This window comes from Dermacentor andersoni, chromosome 8 (genome assembly GCF_023375885.2).
Source record: "Dermacentor andersoni chromosome 8, qqDerAnde1_hic_scaffold, whole genome shotgun sequence".
Taxonomy (NCBI): domain Eukaryota; kingdom Metazoa; phylum Arthropoda; class Arachnida; order Ixodida; family Ixodidae; genus Dermacentor; species Dermacentor andersoni.
The window spans coordinates 70,267,125-70,290,148 of NC_092821.1; the positions used below are offsets into that span (position 1 = coordinate 70,267,125).

At 45.3% G+C, this 23,024-nt stretch overlaps 1 protein-coding gene across 1 annotated transcript in view; it reads left to right on the plus strand.

Annotated features, from left to right (window-relative positions):
* LOC126538869 (ribosome biogenesis regulatory protein homolog) overlaps nucleotides 1-13,148 on the plus strand; it is a 35,746-nt gene extending 22,598 nt beyond the window's left edge. Inside the window, exons 10-12 of the mRNA XM_050185594.3 lie at nucleotides 1,394-1,492; nucleotides 6,288-6,322; nucleotides 12,982-13,148. Coding sequence (XP_050041551.1) covers nucleotides 1,394-1,492; nucleotides 6,288-6,322; nucleotides 12,982-13,123 — 276 coding nt within the window. The 3' untranslated portion in view covers nucleotides 13,124-13,148. The remainder of the gene's footprint in view (nucleotides 1-1,393; nucleotides 1,493-6,287; nucleotides 6,323-12,981) is intronic.
* Nucleotides 13,149-23,024: the final 9,876 nt, after the last annotated feature.

A 23,024-nucleotide genomic window follows, 5' to 3' on the forward strand; every position in this document is an offset into this window, starting at 1 on the left:
TTATTAGCGTGAGAGCAACGGTACAGATCATGTAAAAATAATTTTACAGGCTAAGATCCCATAGTCTGAAGACTTTAGGCGCAACCATGATGAAAAGTACAAGGATTAAGAATACATGGCTAAGTAACAAGAGAAACAAAGTAACACTTATGGTGTAGTAATAGTAGTTGCAACAAAATACAACAAAATCATAGCTTTAAAAAATAAGACACGCAGTGATGAATACATAAAATGAAAGAATCCACATAATAATAAAAGGTAATAAGGACTGGACATGGTAACAAAAGACTAAGATGACAGAGGGAATGATTTCAGAACTTTTCTTAAATGTATGAAGGTTAGACAATGACTTTAGGTTGGGTGGCAAAGAGTTCCATAATGAGATGGCTGTAAATGACAAGGTTCTTATTCCGTAATTAGTGCAAACTCCTGGCAATAATAAACTTCCTTCTTACATGGGATGCACACACTTTTAAAAACGCATTTGAAACAGGTAGAAACAGGATAACAGCAAACAAGATGGTGGCCATGATGTGTTACCGGTGCCTCCAGTTGCTTTCGATGCTTTGCTATTTTTGTAAACAAAGATGGCGGCAGCTACGGAAGTGGGATTCAAGTGGACAGTGAATGCGTTTCAGCATTTTTATTGTGCAGTTAGCTTTCTGCATGTAGATAATATGGGGAATAACGCTCCGGCACATTAAGTCGATGCGGGATAGCAATTTAATCACCATTCATTGTATAAAGATTTGAAATGCATTGAATTCTATTGGCATTCGGTAGGGATACGAAAATATTTCGTTGCGGCGAGAATTTCGTTGTCTCTGGCTTTCGTTATTGTGGGATCCAATTGTAAATGCATTTTTAATGCTAAGCAAGTCTGAAAACTTGCTGGAAAAATTGCGACGTTGCCCAGAACATTCTTACCTACTGCAGTATCTCTGTGGCCATTGTGTTCTGCTTGTGATAACGAGGCTTGATTTCCAAATGTGGTGGCCGTATTCCGATGGGAGCAGAATGCAAAAACGCCCATGCTTGTCAGTTTAGGCGCACAGTAAAAGAATCCCAGGTGGCTGAGATAACGGAGCCCCCTGCCCACTATCATAGCCCATTAGATTTGGTGTCGCATGAAATTATTCTGTAGCCAATACAGTGTGAAAGGGCAGTACAAGTGAGAACACAAACCGCACAGCAGAGAACTTTGTCGTCAGTGTTCTTGCTTGTCCCGTCCTTTGCGCTGTTTCGCTTGTGTGCATCAGCTACAGTAGGTCAGTGCTCCATTTTGGTTCAGAAATTCATTGATGCCAGGGCACCAGAGTGCCCTCACGTCACGTGGTGTCTCTCTAACGCTGAGAGTAGTGATTGATGTGCTTGTTCTTCTTTTCTTTAACAGTTTGAGCCCAACTTTGGAGACAGCAGGAAGGAGCGGGATGCTCAGTTGAAGGTGTTCAACGAAATGCAGCGCAAGAAACCCAAGCTCGATGTCAAGCGGGTGAGCAATAGCGCTGGCAGAACCCCTGCCGCCGTTTTTCTCTGGCTTGCAATAACCAGTCATCGACGTTGGCCTTTCTAAGGCCACTATAGGACGAATGCCCCTTCCAGTGATTTTCGATTGCCCATGTCATGTGTCAGCTGACTGTATCCCATCCCTGCAAATTTCTTGATTCTCATCACTTCACCTCTACTACACTTTGCTCTTAAGGGCTTTCTTCCTTTTTTTTTCTAAATCATTTCTGTGCATTCATTTTAATCACATCAGTCTTCCACCCACCCTGTGTGCCACCGCACATATTCTCGGAGGGTTTGGCAATGGGTGACTCCAATTTCTAACCTCCGCTGCTGTCTCTGTTCCTGTTCTTTCTTACAAAACTGAAGAAGGTAAGCATGCCCCTTCTTCAGCTGCAGCAGTGGCCTTGTTTAATGCCTGCTGCAGGACTAAGGATTCTCCCTGCAATCTTTAGTTGTGCTTGCATCAGCCAACTACATCTTGTGGTTGCCGATTTCGTTTGCCTATCTTATCACGCTGCCGAACCTTTCGACATCCTTGACTACTTATTACTGCTTGTTGCTGGGCTGTGTAGTCCATGCTTTCTTTTTGTGTTATTGGGTGCAAAACTATATGAAGAAACGCGTGCAGCTAAAATTATTCACAGGGTATAGTTTACCTTTCAAGGTAGGTGCCAGTTTGCTCAAGCGCAATGCACACTGAAATCATACAGAATAGCAAAGCAAATGAAATTGACAAAATGCATGCTGTCAACATCCTGTGATAATGACTTTCTTTTTTCATACATGGCAAGTAGAACACAAGAGAAGAGGTTGGACGATGTCACTACCCACTACTCCCCTTGTGTTTTGCCGGGCCCCTGAGACACCCCAACACGTCAGAAAAGAATTACCATGTTTTCCATTCCTTGGCAAAGCGCCTTTTCTGTTAGTCTTAATAGGCCATTCATCTTCAACGTAATCAAAAGGTGATTTTATTCTGAGGTGGCTGCCATTTTCTACTGCACAAATGGAGCCTTTCTGTCTGTGAGCCTTACCAAGAGATGGTACTGCCAGCCTGAAAAAAAAAAAATAGTTGACCAAATGTGGTAGGCATTGTGAATGCAGTTAACCATGTCTCAGCAAAATTAGGTAAACACTCACGCGTACTGGAACCCAATCCTGTGCACGCTCAACACATGTTCGCATTGTTCCTATTTCTCACTCACTCTGGCGTGACTGGGGTCAACATGATTGCACTCATGCATGAGCGTGCTGATATGTGCACCTAAAATGCACCCATGAGCAAAATTAAGAAAACAAAACAGGAGCACTTGTATTGATGTTAGTGGCAACACTGAATCAAGAGTCCAAGAAGACGTAAAAAGCCTATAAACAAACATAAGCCCCATATCCAATAATTGCTTATGGACATATGGGGGTCCTATATAAAAACATATGTTTGCACATATCATATGGGGCAAATCCCAGATGATTATATGAACGTATGGGTATCCCGTATGAAATCCCGTATGATCCGTAATATTATGGGGCATGCTCTCATATGATGCTATATGAGAACATTATGGGTTTTTATATGAGATGCCCTTATGCTCATATAATCATGTAGCCACATCAAATTTATGCCATACAATACCGTGTATACTCGTGTAATGGCCACAGGTATTTTTCTGAGATTTGGGGTGAAAATCGGGGCTGCGGCCATTACACGGAGAAAAAGACAAGTTAAAAACAAATATTTTCGGTGTCATTTGCGTTTATTGAACGACAGTACTTGCTTGTACTGGCTCTGGCTATTCCTGGCTATTCTCATAGCCTGTCACCTGCTGGTTGGAATAAATTGTGACGCCCCACAGACTGGCGACGGCAACATCTCGGAGGCAACCGCTAAATCTCGGAGGCCATGCTTTTGCTACCTGGAGGTGCCGAAAACTTGGCATGGCTGCCTTGTTTTGTCACTGATGAAAAAAGAAAGCTTTGGAATTCTTGCACTACACAACAGATAACACAGCCAACCTGCTCAAAAATCAAGAGTGTGGCTTATACGTGGATAATTTTTAAACGTATTACTTGGGGACACTGGAAGCATAGCGCAGGAAAGACGATCGACAAAGACTAGACAGGACAAGCGCTTGTCCTGTCTAGTCTTTGTCGATCGTCTTTCCCGCATTATGCTTCCAGTGTAACTATGCATTACCAACCAGCCCAAGCCTGTACTCTTCTGATTACTTGGGGAATATTTTTTACAAAGTTCTGGGTGTGGCCATTACACGAGTATATACCGTACCTGTGTGCTGCCCTCCCCCATCCCCACCTATGTTCATTAGGGATTGTTCGATATGGGACTTATGGGTTTTTTCGATAGGGAAGACAACCACCGCTAAGGAAGACCAAGAAGCCGGGATGTTTGTTTCAGGTGTGCCCAAAACGAAGTTAGTCCTTAGATGTAAAAGAAGCGGAGAGCCAGAATGAAATGACAGAAAGAAGAAGAAATTTACCGAGAACACCCATCTTATGCAGGAGTGAGATGCAGATTAAGAAGATCCGTTTTATGGAGAAAGCTCACGACCTGCATTTACTTACACAACAAATATTAAACTGTGTCGTGCTAGCGCAAGTTACAGCAGGACAGCTCAATTCAGCTTCAGTAAGGACTGAACAGTGAGGTTTTGACTAATGCGTCCTACCATTCAGAAGATACTGATTGTTAATTCAGAGTGCTTTGGTACTACAGTCGAACCCGACTATATCGAACCCGTTTACATCGAATTATTCTATATATCGAACAATTTCTGGTCACGGTATAGTTACAATGAGTATATATAGCAAAAATTACGCTTACATCGAACAAATATTGCAGTGACTCCCGATATATCGAACGTCAAGCGGCGGAAAAGTGCCCCCAGAGGTTGGCTTTCCCTCGCGGTAGCGGGGAAACCCGGCGGCGCGGCTCCATGCAACCGCTCTCCGTACCGTGACTGCGCTATCTCGGGCTGTTCGGGCGAGCCGTCGACACTCCCCGTGTCGCGCATAGTGGAGTCTATTAGGCCACCATCCTCCCTCTTTTTCTATCATCTTTCACTTGCCACCCCTCTCCCCTGACGACGCTTCGCCGTGCTCCCACACGGGTTGCAGAATCAAGCGTCCTTCCTTTCTTTAGATCACTATCTAGCGACACTCCCCAGCAAAAGATGATCCTGGCCTGCCTACAGCGCTTGCTCAGACAGCCAATCAGAAGCTCTTGTGCTCTTTTCGTGCAAGATGGCGAAAGTGCGAGTTGTCTGGCTGCTTCTCTGGTTTATCGTGTTTGCGCCTTGTGGGCCTTCTCCCGCAGTGTTGCCGTGATGAAGCGGCAGAATTCGCCTTTCGTCGTGAAGCTCGAAATCATAAATCGCGTCGAACGCGATGAGTAGTTGGATGTCCCCGCAGCGTGCAAGATTCCGAGGAGCACTCTCGGCACGATTAGGGCTAAAGTGGCCAGACTCGCAACCCGGTGCCCATGGCGCCCGACGCATACGCACGGCCGTGTACGAGGGGTTCTTCATACGTGCCAGTTTCCGCGTGCTCGGTGAGGACTGTAAATTCTGATGAATGCGACGAAGCCGTTGCCGGTGTTGCCGAAGTTTGGAGCTAGCTGACAAAACGTCCGGGACATTCGAATCAACGGTGGACGAGTTTGCGAATGCAGATGATGGTGTCGCGACCACGGTAGAGCCCGGAAACGAAGACTACATCGCCGACATCGTACCGAGCACAAATGACAGTAGGCACATTGAGGAAAGCAACTACGGTCCTTTGCCCATATCCTCCGAAGTGATTGGTGCACTCGCATTAGTCCGGCGCTTCTGCGCGAATGCGGAAGGTTGCGGCCTCAGCTGCTCCGACTCCTTAGACAACGTGGGGAAGTGCGTGCGTCGCAGGTAGCGAAATTGCCCAAGCAGAAGAAAATGCAGGACTAATTTATGCCAAACTAAGCTAGTTTCCTCAATAAAATTATGTTATAAATGGTATGTGCTTTTATGACATCCAATTATTTAGCAGGCTTATATCGAATTATGCTCTATATCGAACTGATAGGCGTTTTTTTGCGAGTTCGATATAGCCGGGTTTGACTGTATGACGAATTATCAGATGTGACAAAGTAAATGTAATAGGTTTTCCACCAATATCAGCATCTAATGACTGTGTGGGGACAACAGATATCAGATATAATAAAAGTATTTTTGTGTCAGATGTGGCTGTTATAGTGTGCTGCCAAACATTTTTTAGAACGACCAAAATTTGAGTCACTTGGTAGGGATACATGTAAAAAAAAAACTTAAGACATGCAGACAGGAACACAGGAAGAGGGAAATGGGCAACACAAATGGCGACTATCAACTGAAAGGTTGTATGGTAATGAAAAAGAAGGTAGGCATAAAACTTATCTGGGCATGCTCAGGAATGGCATCGCCACCCGTCGAGCTTATCTACCACTAGTCAAGCTGTTGATCTTCTTGTCCTGCACTGTGAGACTTCACTTTATGGTCTGTGTCTGTGTTTCCCATTTCCTCCTCCTTGTGTCTGTATCTGGATGCCGAACTTTTGGCAAAACATTGTTATAGTGGAACCTAGTTGGCCATGCTGGGAAGCCAAAAAGCAATCCAAGGAGCCCGAAGACATTAGCTGCATTAGAAAGCCCTGCTATAGATGTCCTAAACTTTCTCCATTTCTGATTGTTCTCTGTAAGGTGTAAGCTGACGATGCGTTGATCACATTTTATTTGCTTGTCTCTGTTTCAGGCGGCCAACCAGTTCATTCACCAGGAAGAGATTGAGTGAGTGTCTTTCTGCTGTTTTGGAGAAAAGACGGGGAATGCGGGAGATCGAAATTCAAGACTATGACCAAAACGTGAACAAGGTGAATGCAGGAGCCAACGTTTCGACAAGGGGACTTGTCTTGTGTTGCCTTGAAGAAGACAAGTCCCCTTGTCGAAACCTTGGCTCCTGCATTCACCTTGTTCATGTTTTGCTCATCGTCTTTCTGCTGTTTTGTTTGTTACCTTTGGTAGTAGTGAAGATCTCAGTGGAGTATCTATACATTCATGCGACACCTTGTTCTTCTGTTTGGGACTCCAGCCTTGCATTCAGTCACACGTGGGGAAAATTTTAGGGGCGCAAGAGCAAGCGTTGTGATGCACATGACAAAAAGCACACATTTGACATCACAGCATTCCACTCATTGTGCTATGCTAGAATAGATTGGATTCTCAGAAGAGCCATAGAGGTATAGTGGTCGGCAGTCCCCTGCCGACCACTATATTAAGAGGGGGTGGGGAGGGGTACCTCAGGACTCAATAAAGTTATTTCCTCCTCCTCCTCCTCATACAGTCGACTCCCGTTAATATGAAGTTCACGGGGAATGCAAAAAACCTAAATTTAAGCAAGAAGCACAAAATTGGCACCAAGAAAGCCAACCGTTTCAGAAAAAATTGTCTGTCATTTGGTCAGCTTCCAATTGTCCAATCTAGCTCTGGAAAGCAAGTTTTGCAAGCAGTAGACATGTCCAAGCGCATCTTTCGCATTATTTTCACCAACAAAAAACTGCTGCGCTATAGCGAGGCCCACAGCTACGTTGGCAGGCTTCAGTTGCGGCTTGTTTTCAGTATCATCATCGGATTTGCTTTCATGAATGGATTCGTAGAGCTGAAGAGTCTGCACAATTTTGCCGTCTTAAGTGCCCTCCATGTTTGGACTGTGCTGTCCACAGTGACATACTCTTGAAATAGAGTTTCACGAAAAGACAAAGAAAATCTCGTTCGGCACATTTGGCTTGCTCCGCCGGCTGCCATTTTTGTTTTGGTGTCCCGCACGGTTACAGCGGCAGCTGCCTGTTTGTTGACCTGTTGTCATTCTGCAGCAAATGCAGGATGAAAAAAAAAAATCTTGTTCTTTTCGCGGGAAATTTAACCCACGAATGATCGCACACGTGAATTTGCGGCAATTTTTTAGACAGAAAAGTGGGATCATTATGCAAGTAGATATGGTATGCTAGACGGATAATACTCAAGGACTGTACGTTCATGTGGGCACTGCACTGGTCCACAAGGAACAACCTCTTGCGGTTTGATGAGGTAAACTTTTGATCTAGTATCCTGATCCAGTCTCTGAGAAATGTCGGATGTCATCCGCACCTTTCTGTTCAATGCATAGTCCAGAGGAAGCATCTTGACACGTTTAAATCATCTAGACTTCCCAATCACAAGCAGGCGACATCATTTAGTACTAGTCATATTACCCACGTTCATAACTGACATCCTTTTTTTGCTTCATTCACCCCCAGCACAGTCATCATCTTTGAATGTTGGAGACTTCTTTGGTAGCAGCGAATAAAAGAGCGTAGTCTTGTCTGCATTAAAGTTATCTTCCGGTTGGCGGTCATTCAAATACTCACAAAGCTATTCTGTTTTCCACATCGCGCATGTTTCCTGATTGACTGTCACCTTCTTTCCACACGCCTTTAAAAATCATGTTGTGGCGACGTTTGAATCGTGTCAGCCATCCATCAGAAGAAACGAAGTTGTTGATCCCCAACATTGCTGCAAGCGATAAGGCTTTCACTGCAACAACCTCATCGCTGAGAGGAATATTGTTACTCTGTGGTTCTCTGATCCAAAGCAGCAGTGCCTTCTATAACTCAAGGCTGCTCATTTGCTTCCTGGACATCTTGAATTAGTCATCCTCGAAGCATCCAGTTTAGAGCATTTGATCCTGATGAAGTTCAAGAGTGTGATAGGCTTGATGCCGTACTTCCGAGCAATGTCTTGCTTGGTAGTGCCTCTCTTGTCAACTTCTTTCAAGACCTCGACCTTCATTGCCAGGTCAAGCACATAGTAGGAGCTGGGAGTTGCCGCTATCAAATGTTGCGGCTACACTCAAAATCAGAAGCGTGGAACCACCACCTGCACAATAAACCCGATGCGTGGCTGACATATGCTCGACAAAAGACAAGGAACAAAACAATTTGGCGTTGCCTCAACACTGTTTAGTTTTATGGGCTGTGGCGCTGTGGGCAGCTGTGATGGCAATGATACCATTACACGGAGCTGTTCTGGAATTTGAAAATTCGCGCAATTTATTTTAAAGATCAGTCGCCTCGAGGCTCTCAATTGAAAAGTAACTTCTGATTGACGAATATTATGGGCTTCTAACTGAATTATCGATAACATTTTGCCATTGGATTGCATGCTAAATTACTCCACTTCAAATTTACCAAAAGTTATCCGAAGTTCCATCTATACATTGCTTGAACGAAGGATGCCAGAAGAACACCCTTATTGCTTCCCACATCAGGATACTTCACGCTGCGGGGAAGCAAACAAGTGTAAAATAGCCTAATGCTAACACAGACAAAATGTCCTATCCTTACAGTGAGCACTGATCGGAAAACTGATCAGTTGACCTGCCTGTCGTTGTAAATGAAGCCAGATAAGTGCAGTAATAGAAATTTCCTTCTGGGCATATGAAAGATCTGGACGCTGCTCCTTCACTTTGGCGGTGAAAATCTTCTGCAACACATGAAAACAGAGGCAATGCGCACGTTGAGATCTCGCACGGTCTGCCTTCCACTGCCGCTTCGGCAGGCTCTGCAGCCCTCAGCTAGCATTGCAGTCTCTGGGCAACTGGGTGCACACCGCATTACATTATTTTGCTGGAGGAGTGCACCGAATGGGACAGCCAGAGCAAAACATGCCAGCACACGCAATCTCGGAGGCCATGGTTCGATATACCTCACTTCCTAAAGGTGCATATGGTAAGTTCACCAATGGTAATGAGGTGGCAGCTTATGATGTGGGCCTACATGCATCGCAAATCTGTGATAAACGGAACGAACAGAACAAAAGTACAGTAAAGGATGCATAAGTAATGTATGCATTGCATACCGTAAGTGCTCGAAAAGCACCCGCAGTAGCTTGCACACGATAACCGAAAGGAAGGGGCAAGCGGCTGCCAGCAGAGAGAAATGCGGGCAACGTTTCATCATCGTGTGTGTAGCATTGTTATACACATGAAAATGTGCAAAGTGGGGTCAGTGTGCGCTTACGCAATGTGGCTTGTACGCGGGCAAATCAGGAAGTCTTTACCCCTATCTTTTTTTAAATGAAATTACGGGCGTAAGTGCAAAGTCAGCATATCCATTCCGAGCAGTGAATCTTTTACTGGACCAGCCCGGCCTTATCTGCCGGTAGCTTCGTGGCACCGCGCTGTTGTCAGTTGTTGAAGGTGGCAGTTCTGCTTCACACATCCACAGCGTACGAGAAATGAAGTGTCATTCGTTTTCTATGGAGCAAGGGACAAACGCTCATCGAAATCCACAGAGAAATGCAGCCCACGTACGGGGAAAGGTGTCTCGCTTTGAGAAGTAGCACGACAGCAATTCACGTGCATGGATGAAGGCAAGACAGCAGTCCGACGGTGGTTCCACAGTCAGCCGGATGAATTTTACGAGTACCAAAGGGGCATCTCAAATTTATTGCTCCGATGGGACAAATGCCGGAACCAGCGTGGGGACTATGTGGGAAAATATTGTAAGGTGCATAGAATAGTATGTATATTTGTAATTACCTGTATGTACAGTGCTCACAGAATGGAACGTGTCAATTTCGGGCTAATTAATGCGCATACTTTCGTGTCCACCGGCTGCTGTTCGTGTCACATCGACGTAATTTTGGCGCGTGCACTTAGATTGAAGTCCGGGTCACCTTTGGTGACCAGATTCCTAGTGACATGACATGCACTCTAGAGTACTTTGCGCGTATGCAGGGTTCTACTAAATGCTCCCTATTGTGCTTAATTCTATGAGCACTGTACCTTATTTTGGTTAATAAAAAATAGGGGCAAATACTTTCTGATTCGCCCTCATATAAATACGTCATTGCTCCTTCTGTATAGCGATCTTCTCGCATTTTGGGGCAGTAGCTCGACGTTCACTGTGAGATGCAGAGAGCACTGTAGGCACAGGCTGCTGAGCCCTCCTCACTTTTGGGAATGGTCCATTCTTGGGACGTGAGAAACATTGTCTCTTTCCTCGGCATGCAAAAAGTGGTTCTTTTTGTCTTCGCTAGCTCGGGCTGCTTCCCTTCGGTCGCTCTGAACTGCTCCACTGTGGCAGTTTCGGCAGCCTAATCTGCTCCCCGTTTGCTGCCTCTGTAGAGCTGGCATTCTGCAGCTCGGCAATGGGGAAACGGGACGTTGGTTGGTGTGGTATGGGGTACGACGGCTTCTGCGAATGTTTTCGCACTGTGGGCATGGGCATCGTGGTTTCGGTATTGAGCTTCCATTGCAGTGCCCGACAATGACGGCAATAGGTGCCTGCTGCTTTGTACAATGTTTTGAAACTGAAACCATGACTGAGCGCATGAAATATGCGGGGAAAGCCTTTGGTACCAAAATACAATACGAGGCGGAGATTATGCATGTCATATTTTGAAAGGAAATCAACGTCATATTATATGCGAGTTTTTACGGTAGTCTCCCAACTGCAAGAACAGGTCTGTTTCATCTGCCACAGCAAAATTTTTCTTCGTTAACCAGCCTTTTGTGGGGCTTTCACTGTGCAGATTAGGGTTTATCTACCATTCTGAGGCCTAACCTAGCCTAGCCTCACCTAACCTAGTTAACGCAAACTTCATGAGACCAAAAAGAAATCTCCGAATTAACCAAATGTCGAATTATTGAGGGTACCAAGAGGACTAGTACAAAGCACTACTTACTACATCAACACAATTTCATTTACCAAATGAATCGGCAAATCCTGTTTGTTTTGAACAAAAGCAGTGCAGAAACTGCAGTTCTCGTCATCTCGTCTCTGATTAGTGCTCATGGCAGCGAGGCCCTTGCGGCTTATTTCACATTGTGGCTGCAATGCAAAACCTGTGTCGTCATCCGAGACGTTTTTTGCTACCGCGCATCACGATTATTATTTTGCCAATTGGCTGGTTGGCATCAGACCTCGTCTGTGTATCGTGATGAAGCCAGGAGATTCGAGGCCAGCATACAGGCTGCACTGTTGCTTATGTATTGCACTGAGTCAGAACTAAACTGCTGGTTGCCATATCCACTGCAGATGAAACTGTGGTTGCTATTGACGCCGCTATCAGAAATGGTGCCTATGTAGGTCTGAAGGCACGTGGACAACACACACAGAGTTAAAACATTAACGACGGTTTGGTTGCAGACGAAACCACGATCGGCGTCGTCATGGATGGTGACTAGGCAGTTCTGAAAGCCATGCTGCCAACGGGCTGACCGAGTCAAAACGAAATTACTGTTAGGCACAACCTCTGCGGGTGGAACCGTGATCACAGTGCAGGTCTAAATTCATGCACCTGACACAGTGTCATGCGTAACATGAAATGCAAGAATAGAGGCTATAAAGACAAATAAACTTGAAGCGTTTCGGCATTCCTGTCGTTTTCCGCTGATGACTAGTGATGCCGACTTCGCCGCTTCGTTTCATTTGAACCCTAGTGCCTTCCTTTCTCTTCAAGATTGCAGATTTGTGGCGCTCTGTGCTTGCTGCGGTCCAAGGGTGGGCTGAATCAGCAATTGTACGTCTAATTAACAAGATAACATGGGTCTGATGTCATTCAATAATGCATACACTTGCCAGGACCATAGGACGTCTTAATTATCCGATTTGCAAATTAGCTAGGGCCGAATTGATGAGGTTTTACTTTATTAGCACTGTTAGCTCACTACTGTAGCTGCATGTGTAAAAGCACTTAGTTCCAACATTTAGCGGGACTGCTGTAAACCACGACTGAGAGAGAAAAATGAAGACATTTTTGATAACATCGGAGGGCACAGTATAATGCTGTCCTCTTCATTCATATTCTTGAATGCTAGCACCTGAAACATACAAGAAATGCTATTGCAGGATGGATGTACAGGCAGCTGCTTGAGAGGAGGGGATGTTCAACGTAAAGGAGTACTGATAGAAAATTTTTGTCCAGTATTTACTGTTTTTTTAGATTGCCGTCGACCCAATAATTACACTATGGAGCCTCAACTCCCTGATAGTGATAGGTCACCTTCTAGTGCGACCAGTTGAAAACATGTGGCAAGCCTAGCGCAGCTTTGGACATGAAAAAGGAGTCTCGTTGCAGATGGAATTTGTTGTGGCAGTCTTGTGGTACCAGATATCAGTGAGATTTACACACGCTGTATGGCCTTTGTGTCAAAATCCGAGTCCATAGCACTCGATGGGATGAGGAGACAGCATATTCTTCAGCATTCCTGAGACTTTGTACCATAATTATAGAGGATACAGCATCGTCATAAAAATAAAAGAGCAAAAAAAATTCAGGTCAGAAAAATTTTGTGTCGGTATTCCTTTAAGCCTGCATAACGTACTTATGCAGCTCAGGTACCAGTAGCACACTTTGGCTAATGAAATATGCTTTCTAATATTTGACATTCTTATTCATCCCTGCAGGGTTTCCGAAAACCCCAGACGACGGAAAGCAGGCAAGAAACACCATGGCAAGGAGAAGTCCTCGAAGAAAAAAGGTGGCCTCAACCACAAGGGCAGGAATCGACCGCAAAATGCAAAGCACAAGAAGGGAAGGAAGAAGTAATAAAAGTTTTTGTCAGACAAATGAATGTGGGAGCAGCCTCGTTGAGTTGTTGACTATTTGCTTCACCTGATAGACACATTAAAACATTGGCACAGGCTGCAGCACAGTACTCTCAACATCTTTTTTCTGCATAGGATGAAGTTCCTCTGGGTGTTTGCTTAAAGTGAAAATAGGTTATTATGCAGGTTCACACTAATGCTGCTGAACATTGAGCCCTACAGGCAAACCTTGTCCAACAAGTAGTATAGACACCAAATTTTTACACCATTATACTTAAGCCTTGTTACAATAAAGTTGCACTCTCCGTAAAAATAGCTTTGCTATGAGTACATGCTCATATCGTGGAGAAAAAAAATTAGCAGCATAAGTTCAGCCCTGTGTCGCTATGGAACGCATAGGCGCTGACTACTGGGGCCCGAGCCCCGTCTTCGGAGTTTTGTGGGGGGAGTCGAGCCCACCTCCGGCGATGCCAAAGCCAACCCTCAACCTGCTCCCCCCCCACCGTCGTGTCATTGCGAGAGTTTTGTCACCCACATCATTTGAGGTTTCTTTTGGCTTGCCTCGACCTTTTCTCTTAAAATTTAATTCTGGCTAATAGTTTGCTGCTTGACTGTTGGCGCAGACGTGCACAGGTTTTAATTCATACTTTGCTTTATTTCTGCAAATCCTGACAATAGAGAATAAGCACATTACAAGTACCGGTGGTGGCTGCCTCCTCTGTATTTTCTCACTTTAACATTGTTTTAAATTTCCGGTGTAAACACCATGCACATACGCAATATATTCAAATATACACAGGACAAAGCTTATTATATCAAGAGAAAGAAGTAGCCAAATAATTATTTCTAAAGTGATGGATAGATTATGCCTAGAGAATGGATACATTGATCTATGTTCACCTAGCTTCGAAATGCGTTGCATGCCTTTCTGATCTTGAAAAAAAAAGAACATAGTCTTTAGTGACCCCTTCGGCACACTCTTTTACCAACGGCATGTGAAATACACATAAATAAAATGTGTCTCAGTGTCGCTTCTCTTTCCAGTAAGCAAAGCTAATGACTCATTAAAACAAAAGACGTAATAATTTCCAACATTTATTGGATGGAAACATCGTCACTTGCATGCAGAGGTCATAAATATATGGTGTGTCGCAATTAACTATCACGCACCAAGGTTTAAGAAAAGCAATGCATTACTCGAAGAAAACTTAGTGCATATTATTTCCAGCACAGTGGAGTAGGTGCCAGTAATCTTTTCGTTGTGAGATTTAATTAGGTAATTGTAATTATCTAACTCGAGACATACTATCATAATTATCAAAGTGTCAGTGAGGCATTTGTAGGCACAGTCAAGGGGCATCTAACTGCGGTATTTTCAGCGACGTCCGAATTGCGCTCTGCTTTTTTTTTTCGACTGATAACCCCGCGAAATACGGCGAATACGTGACTGCACTCCCACCCGCATCATAATGCAGCGCCCTGGAACAGGCTCTCTCTGAGTTAGCCAAAACGAAATGAAGAAAATAAAGAAGAAAAAAATCGCCGCCCAAGCACTCCGTACAGATGGTTAACCGGCGAAGCTGAAACGTGCGGCCCCGGCGTTTATCACTGGGTTAATCCCGACGGTTCATTAAACGACGGCTTGGTAGGCTGCCGCATCCTCGGTACGCAATTGCTGCTTGTGCTCGGCGGCATGAGCCTGTTCTTGTGCCCGGGCTACAGCATCGGCACGGCGTAGACGAGCTCGTTCCCGGTTCTGCTCGCGTCGTTGCTGATCGAAAGCTGCCTGCTCCTCAGGACTACGTATGACGCGTGCCCTACACATTTCGGAGCCGGAGAGAGACTGCTGCGCACCCGCTAGGCTGCGACGGAGAGCAACGACGTCACTACTGGCGCAGCCAATCGCGCGCCTCCCTTTCGCTTTTTTTTTTCGTGCATTAGCATAGGGTTTCGCCGGAGGAGGTTTCGGCGTACAGGCGACAGACGGACGGACGGACGAATCGTCCAGACATATACAGCTTCGCTGTAAGATATCGTGATCGATCTAGTGCCTTATCTGCAGCGCCTCGGCCGAAGTAACATGTCGCGTTTGGTGTTAGTTGGAAACAAGCTGTGATAGCTGTTGTCAAATAGAGTAGATAAAGTGCACGGATGTTTTTTTTTTTGCCAGAAAACCTATCACCACAAAAGCGAATTGACAACGTCCGTGCAAGTGTTCAAAAGTTGCGTTTTGTTTCGTCCCAGTCGCCATGTCTTTCTCTAATGAGCAGAAGGAAAACATGATCCTTTTCTTGGGAGCTGCAATTTATAACAAGAGGAAGGGCGCAAATATATAACAATAATGGAACTGTGCCGGTAGACCGAACGCGTCAACTGTCATAAGAAATGAAGAAAACCCTAGACAAACGGGCCGATTCAAGAAACAGCGGCGTAGGACTCCATGTTTAAGAGGAAGTTTTAGCTCGGGCCCAACTCTGACGCGGCCTATTAAAATAGATGAAAAACGCAAAAACGTTTTCCTGAGATAACCCTGGGCAAATTTTAATGAAATTTGTTGCATTTGACAGAGAAAGTTCATTTCTAGTGATTGTTGCAAGCGGAATTTCGATTTAGTGCCTGAATGTTGGTAAAAAGATTGTCAAAAGTTCGAAAAAATAGACGCACGAGCTTTATAAATTAATAACTCTGCAACAAGAACAGATATCTCGGTTCGGTAAACGGCATCCACTAGATCATTGAAAGCGGACAAATTTGATACGTCACTTGATATATTACGTGAATTTCTTACATTGTGTACAAGGGTACCACAAAATCTGTGTTGACATATTATTAAATTTTTAAGATTTATGTGTAACATATCAATTCTGTCCGCTTTAGATGTACTATTAGATGCAATTTACATATTTGTCACATCATTTTTATTGCTGAGTTACAGCGCTGTAAACTTAATAGTGTCGTTTTCTGAAAATTTTCTATTATTGCCACTCTACAATAAAAAAATTGGCGACCTAAGTCAAAAATTGGAAACAAACAGTCACTAGATTTTAAGTCTTTCTTTTAAATGCAACAAACACCGCCAAATTTGGTGCAGTGGCTGCCAAGAAAAATGAATTCTCCTTTTACATGTATTTAGATAGTAGCACCCGAGCTAAAGCTTCCTCTTGTCCTAGCCTCGTAAGAGCTGGCATGAAATAGATGGTAGCTGGCCCATGCCGTCGTCCGACTCATCCACGCTAAGGACGTTGAAGGAAGGGACTTGTTCTCATCGAGAACGAGGAATATGGGATTTATGTACAATAGCTACATGAAGGGTGGAGAACGTTGCAATTCATCAGTCTAGCGTGACTGAAAGAGAATGCACGCTGAAGAGCCGCAAAATGGCTTCTGAAAAACACGCTGTCCTCCCTAGGTGAGGGAAAACGGCCGTTCAAACTTCGACCAATGGGAGCGTCCAAAGCCATCGTAGCTGACCCGCCTTTGAGGGGGAGGGTTTACACACTCACTTCCGCATAGGTTTCACTGAACACACCGAAGCGAGAGGGTTCTCGCTGACAGGGGTCTTGCCCCGAGCAGGCACGTCTTGATCCCAGAGCTGACCCCGCAGTCAGTGGCCGCCGCGTCTGTCATTGACTGTGACGACTCTTGGGGACCGTGGGAAAGCACCGCAAGACATCCCCTTCCAGGAGTTGCCCTGCTCCAAGCAAACCGTGAAGGCGACAACGAATCGACTAACAATACTCGGTCCGGCAAACATGGCTAGACATGCCGGCGGCATCAGGCTGTTGAAGTGGCGCATTGTTGTCCTTACAAAGCCAGTCGTCGCAGCGGGCTGGGAAGGGTTTGGAGGTCGCTTCTCCGAAGATTGCCAGCCCCCGCAGGCCGGTCGTAACAGCCTACGTTATAGCATTTATGGCCTCAAACACTTATGCTAGCGTGTGGGACGTGGCCGCCTAGGTATCAATTTCTAAGTCATCAGTTTGGGGGATTCTGAATGACGACATTTCGCCCGTACTATCTTAACCAGCACCAGTGCTTAGAAGATATGGACCTGTAGAATCGTCTAGATTTCTCGAACTGGGTCCTCACAAAAGCCGGTGAGTCGCCGGACTTTTTGAGCAATATCGTGTGCACAGATGAAGCCAATTTTCGAAGAAACGCCCAGGTAAATTTGCATAATGCACAGTATTGAAGTGACTACAATGCACACCGGGTAAAGCGCAATCGGCACCAGTGGTCGTTGAATGTGGGGTGCGGAATTTACGCCGCTCCTAAAATCGGTCCCATCTTCGATCACACTGACTGGACAGCGTTACATGCACGAAATTCTTGAAGGAGTGGTGGATGAGTTTCTCAGCGAGGTCCCGTTGTCACGTCTTCCAGTTCTGTGGTATTAGCAAGATTGAGTACCAGCACACAGCAGCAGCGGAGCACGAAGCTGGCTGGATGCGACTTTTCATGCGCAGTAGATTGGAAGGCATGGCCGGCTAGGTCAAAAATTGGCCGGCTAGGCCACCTGACATCTCTCCACTGCATTCCTTTCTTTGGGGTTATGTGGAAGACCGTGCTTACATGATCTAGACAGACGTCTGATTAGCTCAAGACAAGGATAATGTATGTCTGCCGTAGACTTCGAGCGTCGGTCATCAAGAAAGCCACTGAAGATGTGATAAAGCGAACTCAGTACTGCGCAGGTGCAGGAGGAGACCTATTCGAACACGTCGATCCTATAGGCATCAGCTGCTCTTCAACGGCGCTTACGAATTCATGGATAATAAGGGCACACTCAAATCTGATGTATTTTTTTGTTTGTTTTTTTCTGCAATTTTGAGCAACGTGCCAATTGGGCTCATTTTGAAGTGTTTATTTACTTTCTTTTCTTTTTACTGCCTTTTCTCTACACGTGGGAAGCTTCCCGGTAGGTTTATTTCGCCTTTATTTTTTGCCACGAAGCTGGTTTTGCAGCACGTATACACTCGAAAAATAAAACGATCTCTTTAATTTGGCTTTACCCGCCGCGGTTGCTCTGTGGCTATGCTGTTGGGCTGATGAGCACGAGGTCGCTGGATCGAATCCCGGCCACGGCGGCCGCATTTCGATGGGGGCGAGAGCACCTGTGTACTTAGATTTAGGTGCACGTTATAAATATGGCTGCGCGCGCACTCTGTCGATGAAGTGCGATCAAAGCAGGGATTTGGAAGCTTACTATGCGTATTACATTGCGTTTCGCTTTTCATGGGTGGTCAGAGCGGCGCTTCGGCCTCGTTTTCAAGTGGCTTTTGTTATCAATGTGATCAGTCGGCATTGAGAGACGGATAATAAATGTGATGTAGAAATGAGAGGAAGAAATAGCTGCGAAGCCGCGAAACGTGCAGTTGGTGTTGCTTCTGTACCAGTATCAAGCTAATGCGCTGTCTTTTCGGGTTTGCGACAGGCAATGCAGTTGCTTTCAATTAGCTTATTTGAGGGCGCTGCTTTATGATGCGGGTGGGAGCGCCCTCACGTGGTATTTCTCATACGTCGTGAGGTTTCTTTGCCAGTCGCAAAAAAAATGTACGCAAGTAGCACGTCGCTGAAAACTCCGCAGTTAGATGTGATTTTAGGGCACCTACAACTGCTTCATTGACACTTTGAAAATTAGGACAGTAATTCTCGAGTTAGATAAACAATTGCAATTACCGAATTAAATCTCAGTAACGAAAGAACTACAGGCGGCTACTCCACTGTAATGGAAACAATATGCACTGTTTTCTTCGAGTAATTCAATTGTTTCTATTTAAGTTTTGGTGCATGATAGTTGGGAACACTGTATAATTCACTCAGTAACCGAAATGAGGCCAAGCTGGATTCATTCCAAGTCAGAATCACCAGCAGTCATGCGCAGAAGCGCTTATACTCGGCCTCAGAGAAAAAAAGAGAGGGAGAAGGAGAAACAGGCTGCAGTTTCGCTGGAAAGGCGAAGCAGTATTAGTGATAGCCAAGTATACGATAATTGCACGAAGGAAGATTGCACCACCGAGAGCACTCAGGCTGTGAAATTGAACTGCCTCCTACTATGAGGTCTTCTGTGTACTCCACAATGCCATCACTTCAGCGCTCATTTCTTCGAGCTCACACAAGGTTTCTTGAAGTGCAAGAAATAGATATATATCATCATCATCAACAGCCTGGCTACGCCCACTGCTGGGCAAATGCCCCTCCCATTCTTCTCCAACTATCCCGGTCATGTGCTAATTGTTGCCATGTTGTCCATGCAAACTTCTTAATCTCATCCGCCCACCTAACTTTCTGCCGTCCCCTGCTACGATTCCCTTCTCTTGGAATCCAGTCCGCAACCCTTAATCACCATCGGTTATCTTCCCTCCTCATTACATGCCCATGCCCATTCTCTTTTCTTGATTTCAACTAAGATCTCCATCACTCGCGTTTGTTCCTTCACCCAATCTGCTCTTTTCTTATCCTTTAACGTTACACCCATCATTCTTCTTTCCATAGCTCGTTGCGTCGTCCTCAATTTAACTAGAACCCTTTTCGTAAGCCTCCAGGTTTCCGCCCCGTACGTGAGTATTGGTAAGACACAGCAGTTATACACTTTTCTCTTGAGGGATCATGGCAACCTGCTGTTTAGGATCTGAGAATGCCTGCCGAATACACCCAAATCCGTTCTTATTCTGATTATTTAAGTCCGGATCCGTGGTTACTACCTGCCCTAAGTAGACGTATTCCCTTACCACTTACAGTGCCTCATTACCTATCGTAAACTGCTGTTCTTTTACGAGATTGTTAAAGATTAGTTTTCTGCAGATTAATTTTTAGACCCACCCTTTTGCTTTGCCTGTCCAGGTCAGTGAGCATGCATTGCAATTGGTCCCCTGAGTTACTAAGCAAGGTAATATCATCAGCGAATCGCAAGTTACTAAGGCATTCTCCATGAACTCTTATCGCCAATTCTTCCCAATCCAGGTCTCTGAATACCTCCTCTAAACGCGCTGTGAATAGCATTGGAGAGATCGTATCACCCTGCCTGACGCCCTTCTTTATTGGGATTTTGTTGCTTTCTTTATGGAGGACTACGGTGGCCGTGGAGCTGCTATAGATATCTTTCAGTATTTTTACGTACGGCTAGTCCACACCCTGCTTCCATAATGCCTGCATGACTGTTGAGGTTTCGACTGAATCAAACGCTTTCTCGTAATCAATGAAAGCTATATATAAGGGTTGGTTATATCACGCAGATTTCTCTATCACGTGATTGATAGTGTGAATATGGTCTATTGTTGAGTAGCGTTCACAAAATCCTGCCTGGTCCTTTGGTTGACAGAAGTCTATAGTGTTGCTGATTCTATTTGCGATTACCTTAGTAAATACTTTGTATGCAACGAACAGTAAGCTGATCGGTCTATAATTTTTCAAGTCATTGGCGTCCACTTTCTTATGGATTAAGATTATGTTGGCGTTCTTCCAAGATTTCGGTACGCTCGAGGTCATGAGGCATTGCATATACAGGGTGGCCAGTTTTTCTTGAACAATCTGCCCAAAATCCTGCAACAAATCGGCTGTAACCTGATCCTCCCCAGCTGCCTTCCCCCTTTGCATAGCTCCCAAGGCTTTCTTTACTTCTTCCAGCGTTACTTGTGGGATGTAAAATTCATCTAGAATATATTCTCTCTTACATTATATTCGTGGGTGCCACTGATACTGTATCTTATCCATATTTGTAATGATATTGCCGGTTTTGTCTCTTAACATATACATCTGACTCTTGCTTATTCCTAGTTTCTTCTTCACTGCCTTTAGGCTTTCTCCGTTCCTGAGAGCATGTTCAATTCTATATCCATATTACACTTCCTTATGTCAGCTATATCTTACGCTTGTTGATTAACTTGGAAAGTTCTGCCAGTTCTATTCCAGCCGTAGGGTTAGAGGCTTTCACACATTCGCGTTTCTCAATCAGATGTTTCGTCTCCTGCGATTGCTTACCGGTATCTTGTCCAACGAAGTTACCACGGACTTTTATTGCACACTCCTTAATGATGCCCATAAGATTATCGGTCATAACACTATGGTCCTCTTCTTGAGTTAAAGCCGAATACCTGTTCCGCAGCTTGATCCTGAATTCCTATATTTTCCCTCTTACCGCTCACTCACTGATTGGCGTCTTATGTGCCAGTTTTTTCCGTTCCCTCCTCAAGTCTAGACTAATTCGAGTTCTTACCATCCTATGGTCACTGCAGCGCACCTTGCCGAGCACGTCCACATCTTCTGTGATGCCATGGTGTCAGATGTATCAGATTTCTGGCCCGTATGGCGAGACTAGTCTCGCCATACGGGCTCCTCCACGTCCACTTTCGGTTATCCCGCTTGCGGAAGAAGGTATTTATTATCCGCAAATTATTCCGTTCTGCGAACTCCACTAGTGACTCTCCCCTGCTATTCCTAGAACCTATGCCATATTCCCCCAGTGACTTGTCTCCACCCTGCTTCTTGCCTACCCTGGAGTTGAAATCGCTCATCTTTGACTTTTCCCATTGCCGATTCCACGTCTTCATAGAAGCTTTCGACTTGCTGGTCATCATGAAATGATGTAGGTACGTAGACCTGTACGACCTTCAATTTGTACCTCTTATTAAGGTTCACAACAAGGCCTGCCACCCTCTCGTTCATGCTATAGAATTCCTGTATGTTACCAGCTATAACCTTATTAATCAGGAATCCGACTCCTAGTTCTCGTCTCTCCGCTAAGCCCCGGTAGCACAGGACGTGCCCGCTGTTTAGCAATGTATATGCTTCATTTGTCCTCCTAACGTCACTGAGACCTATTATATCCCATTTAATGCCCGCTAATTACTGTAATAGCACTGCTAGACTCGCCTCACTAGATAACGTTGTAGCGTTAAACGTTGCCAGGTTCAGATTTCACTGGTGGCCTGTCCGGATCCAGAAATTCTTAACACCCTCTGCTGCGTCACAGGTCTGAGCGCCGCCGTGGTCAGCTGCTTCGCAGCTGCTTGGGACTGAGGGCCGATGCTTGATTGTTGTGTTCATATAGGAGGTTGTGGCCAAGTGCTGAAGTGCTGCACCACGGTGGCCAATCCGGCTCTGTTGAGGGAGTGCGTTAACGGTTCTGGTATATATATATATATATATATACACACACATTGGGGGGGTTGGCAAAGCTGGTCGGCCCCCCCCCCTGAAAAATGAAAACTCTGCGTCTAGCTATATGGCGCCAGGGGCAGTCTTTCTGAAGACGACGACCCAGCGACTTTCTTGTGGACAACCACTGCTGTCTGATTGGTACCGCTCTCATCCTCTTCGTGCAGCCCCCCACGTACTGCACGCTAAAAAAGTATTACCGTTCGTAAGGACCAACGGCGCAGCTCAAGCTCTCCTCAAGCTAAACGTCTAAAACGCAAACTCTTTGTTAATCCTGGAAGTAAAATCGACATAAGTAATGTTGATGCACTTCTTGTACATGTTGTCACCACGCGTTGCATTATACTCTCGCGCTTATCGAAAATTGCACATATCTGCGAAGCTTACCTTCGCAAGCTTGGTGAAGTAGCTCATTAGGGTTGAACCTTGCCGCTTCTTTTTCGTACTCATAATGACAAAACGCAAAGCACACCGCACATAAGAGTGCGAACACGCGTAATATTGCCGCCCATACACGGGCTGAACAACAGTGCGTTTTCTTTGCTTACACTGCGATAGGCTTCGCCCCTGAATTTGAACCAGTGGCGCCCCTTGTGGCGCCGTGTCGCACCTTTTGTTTAGTCCGTGCAACGCCGGCCGGGTCGCTTAGGCGGCCCGTTCGGCCGATGTACTCAGCGGCGTGGTGCATGGGCACGGAAATATCTTCTCAGTCTTGCACGTGGTGAGCAGCTGTTGACAAGATTCTTTGC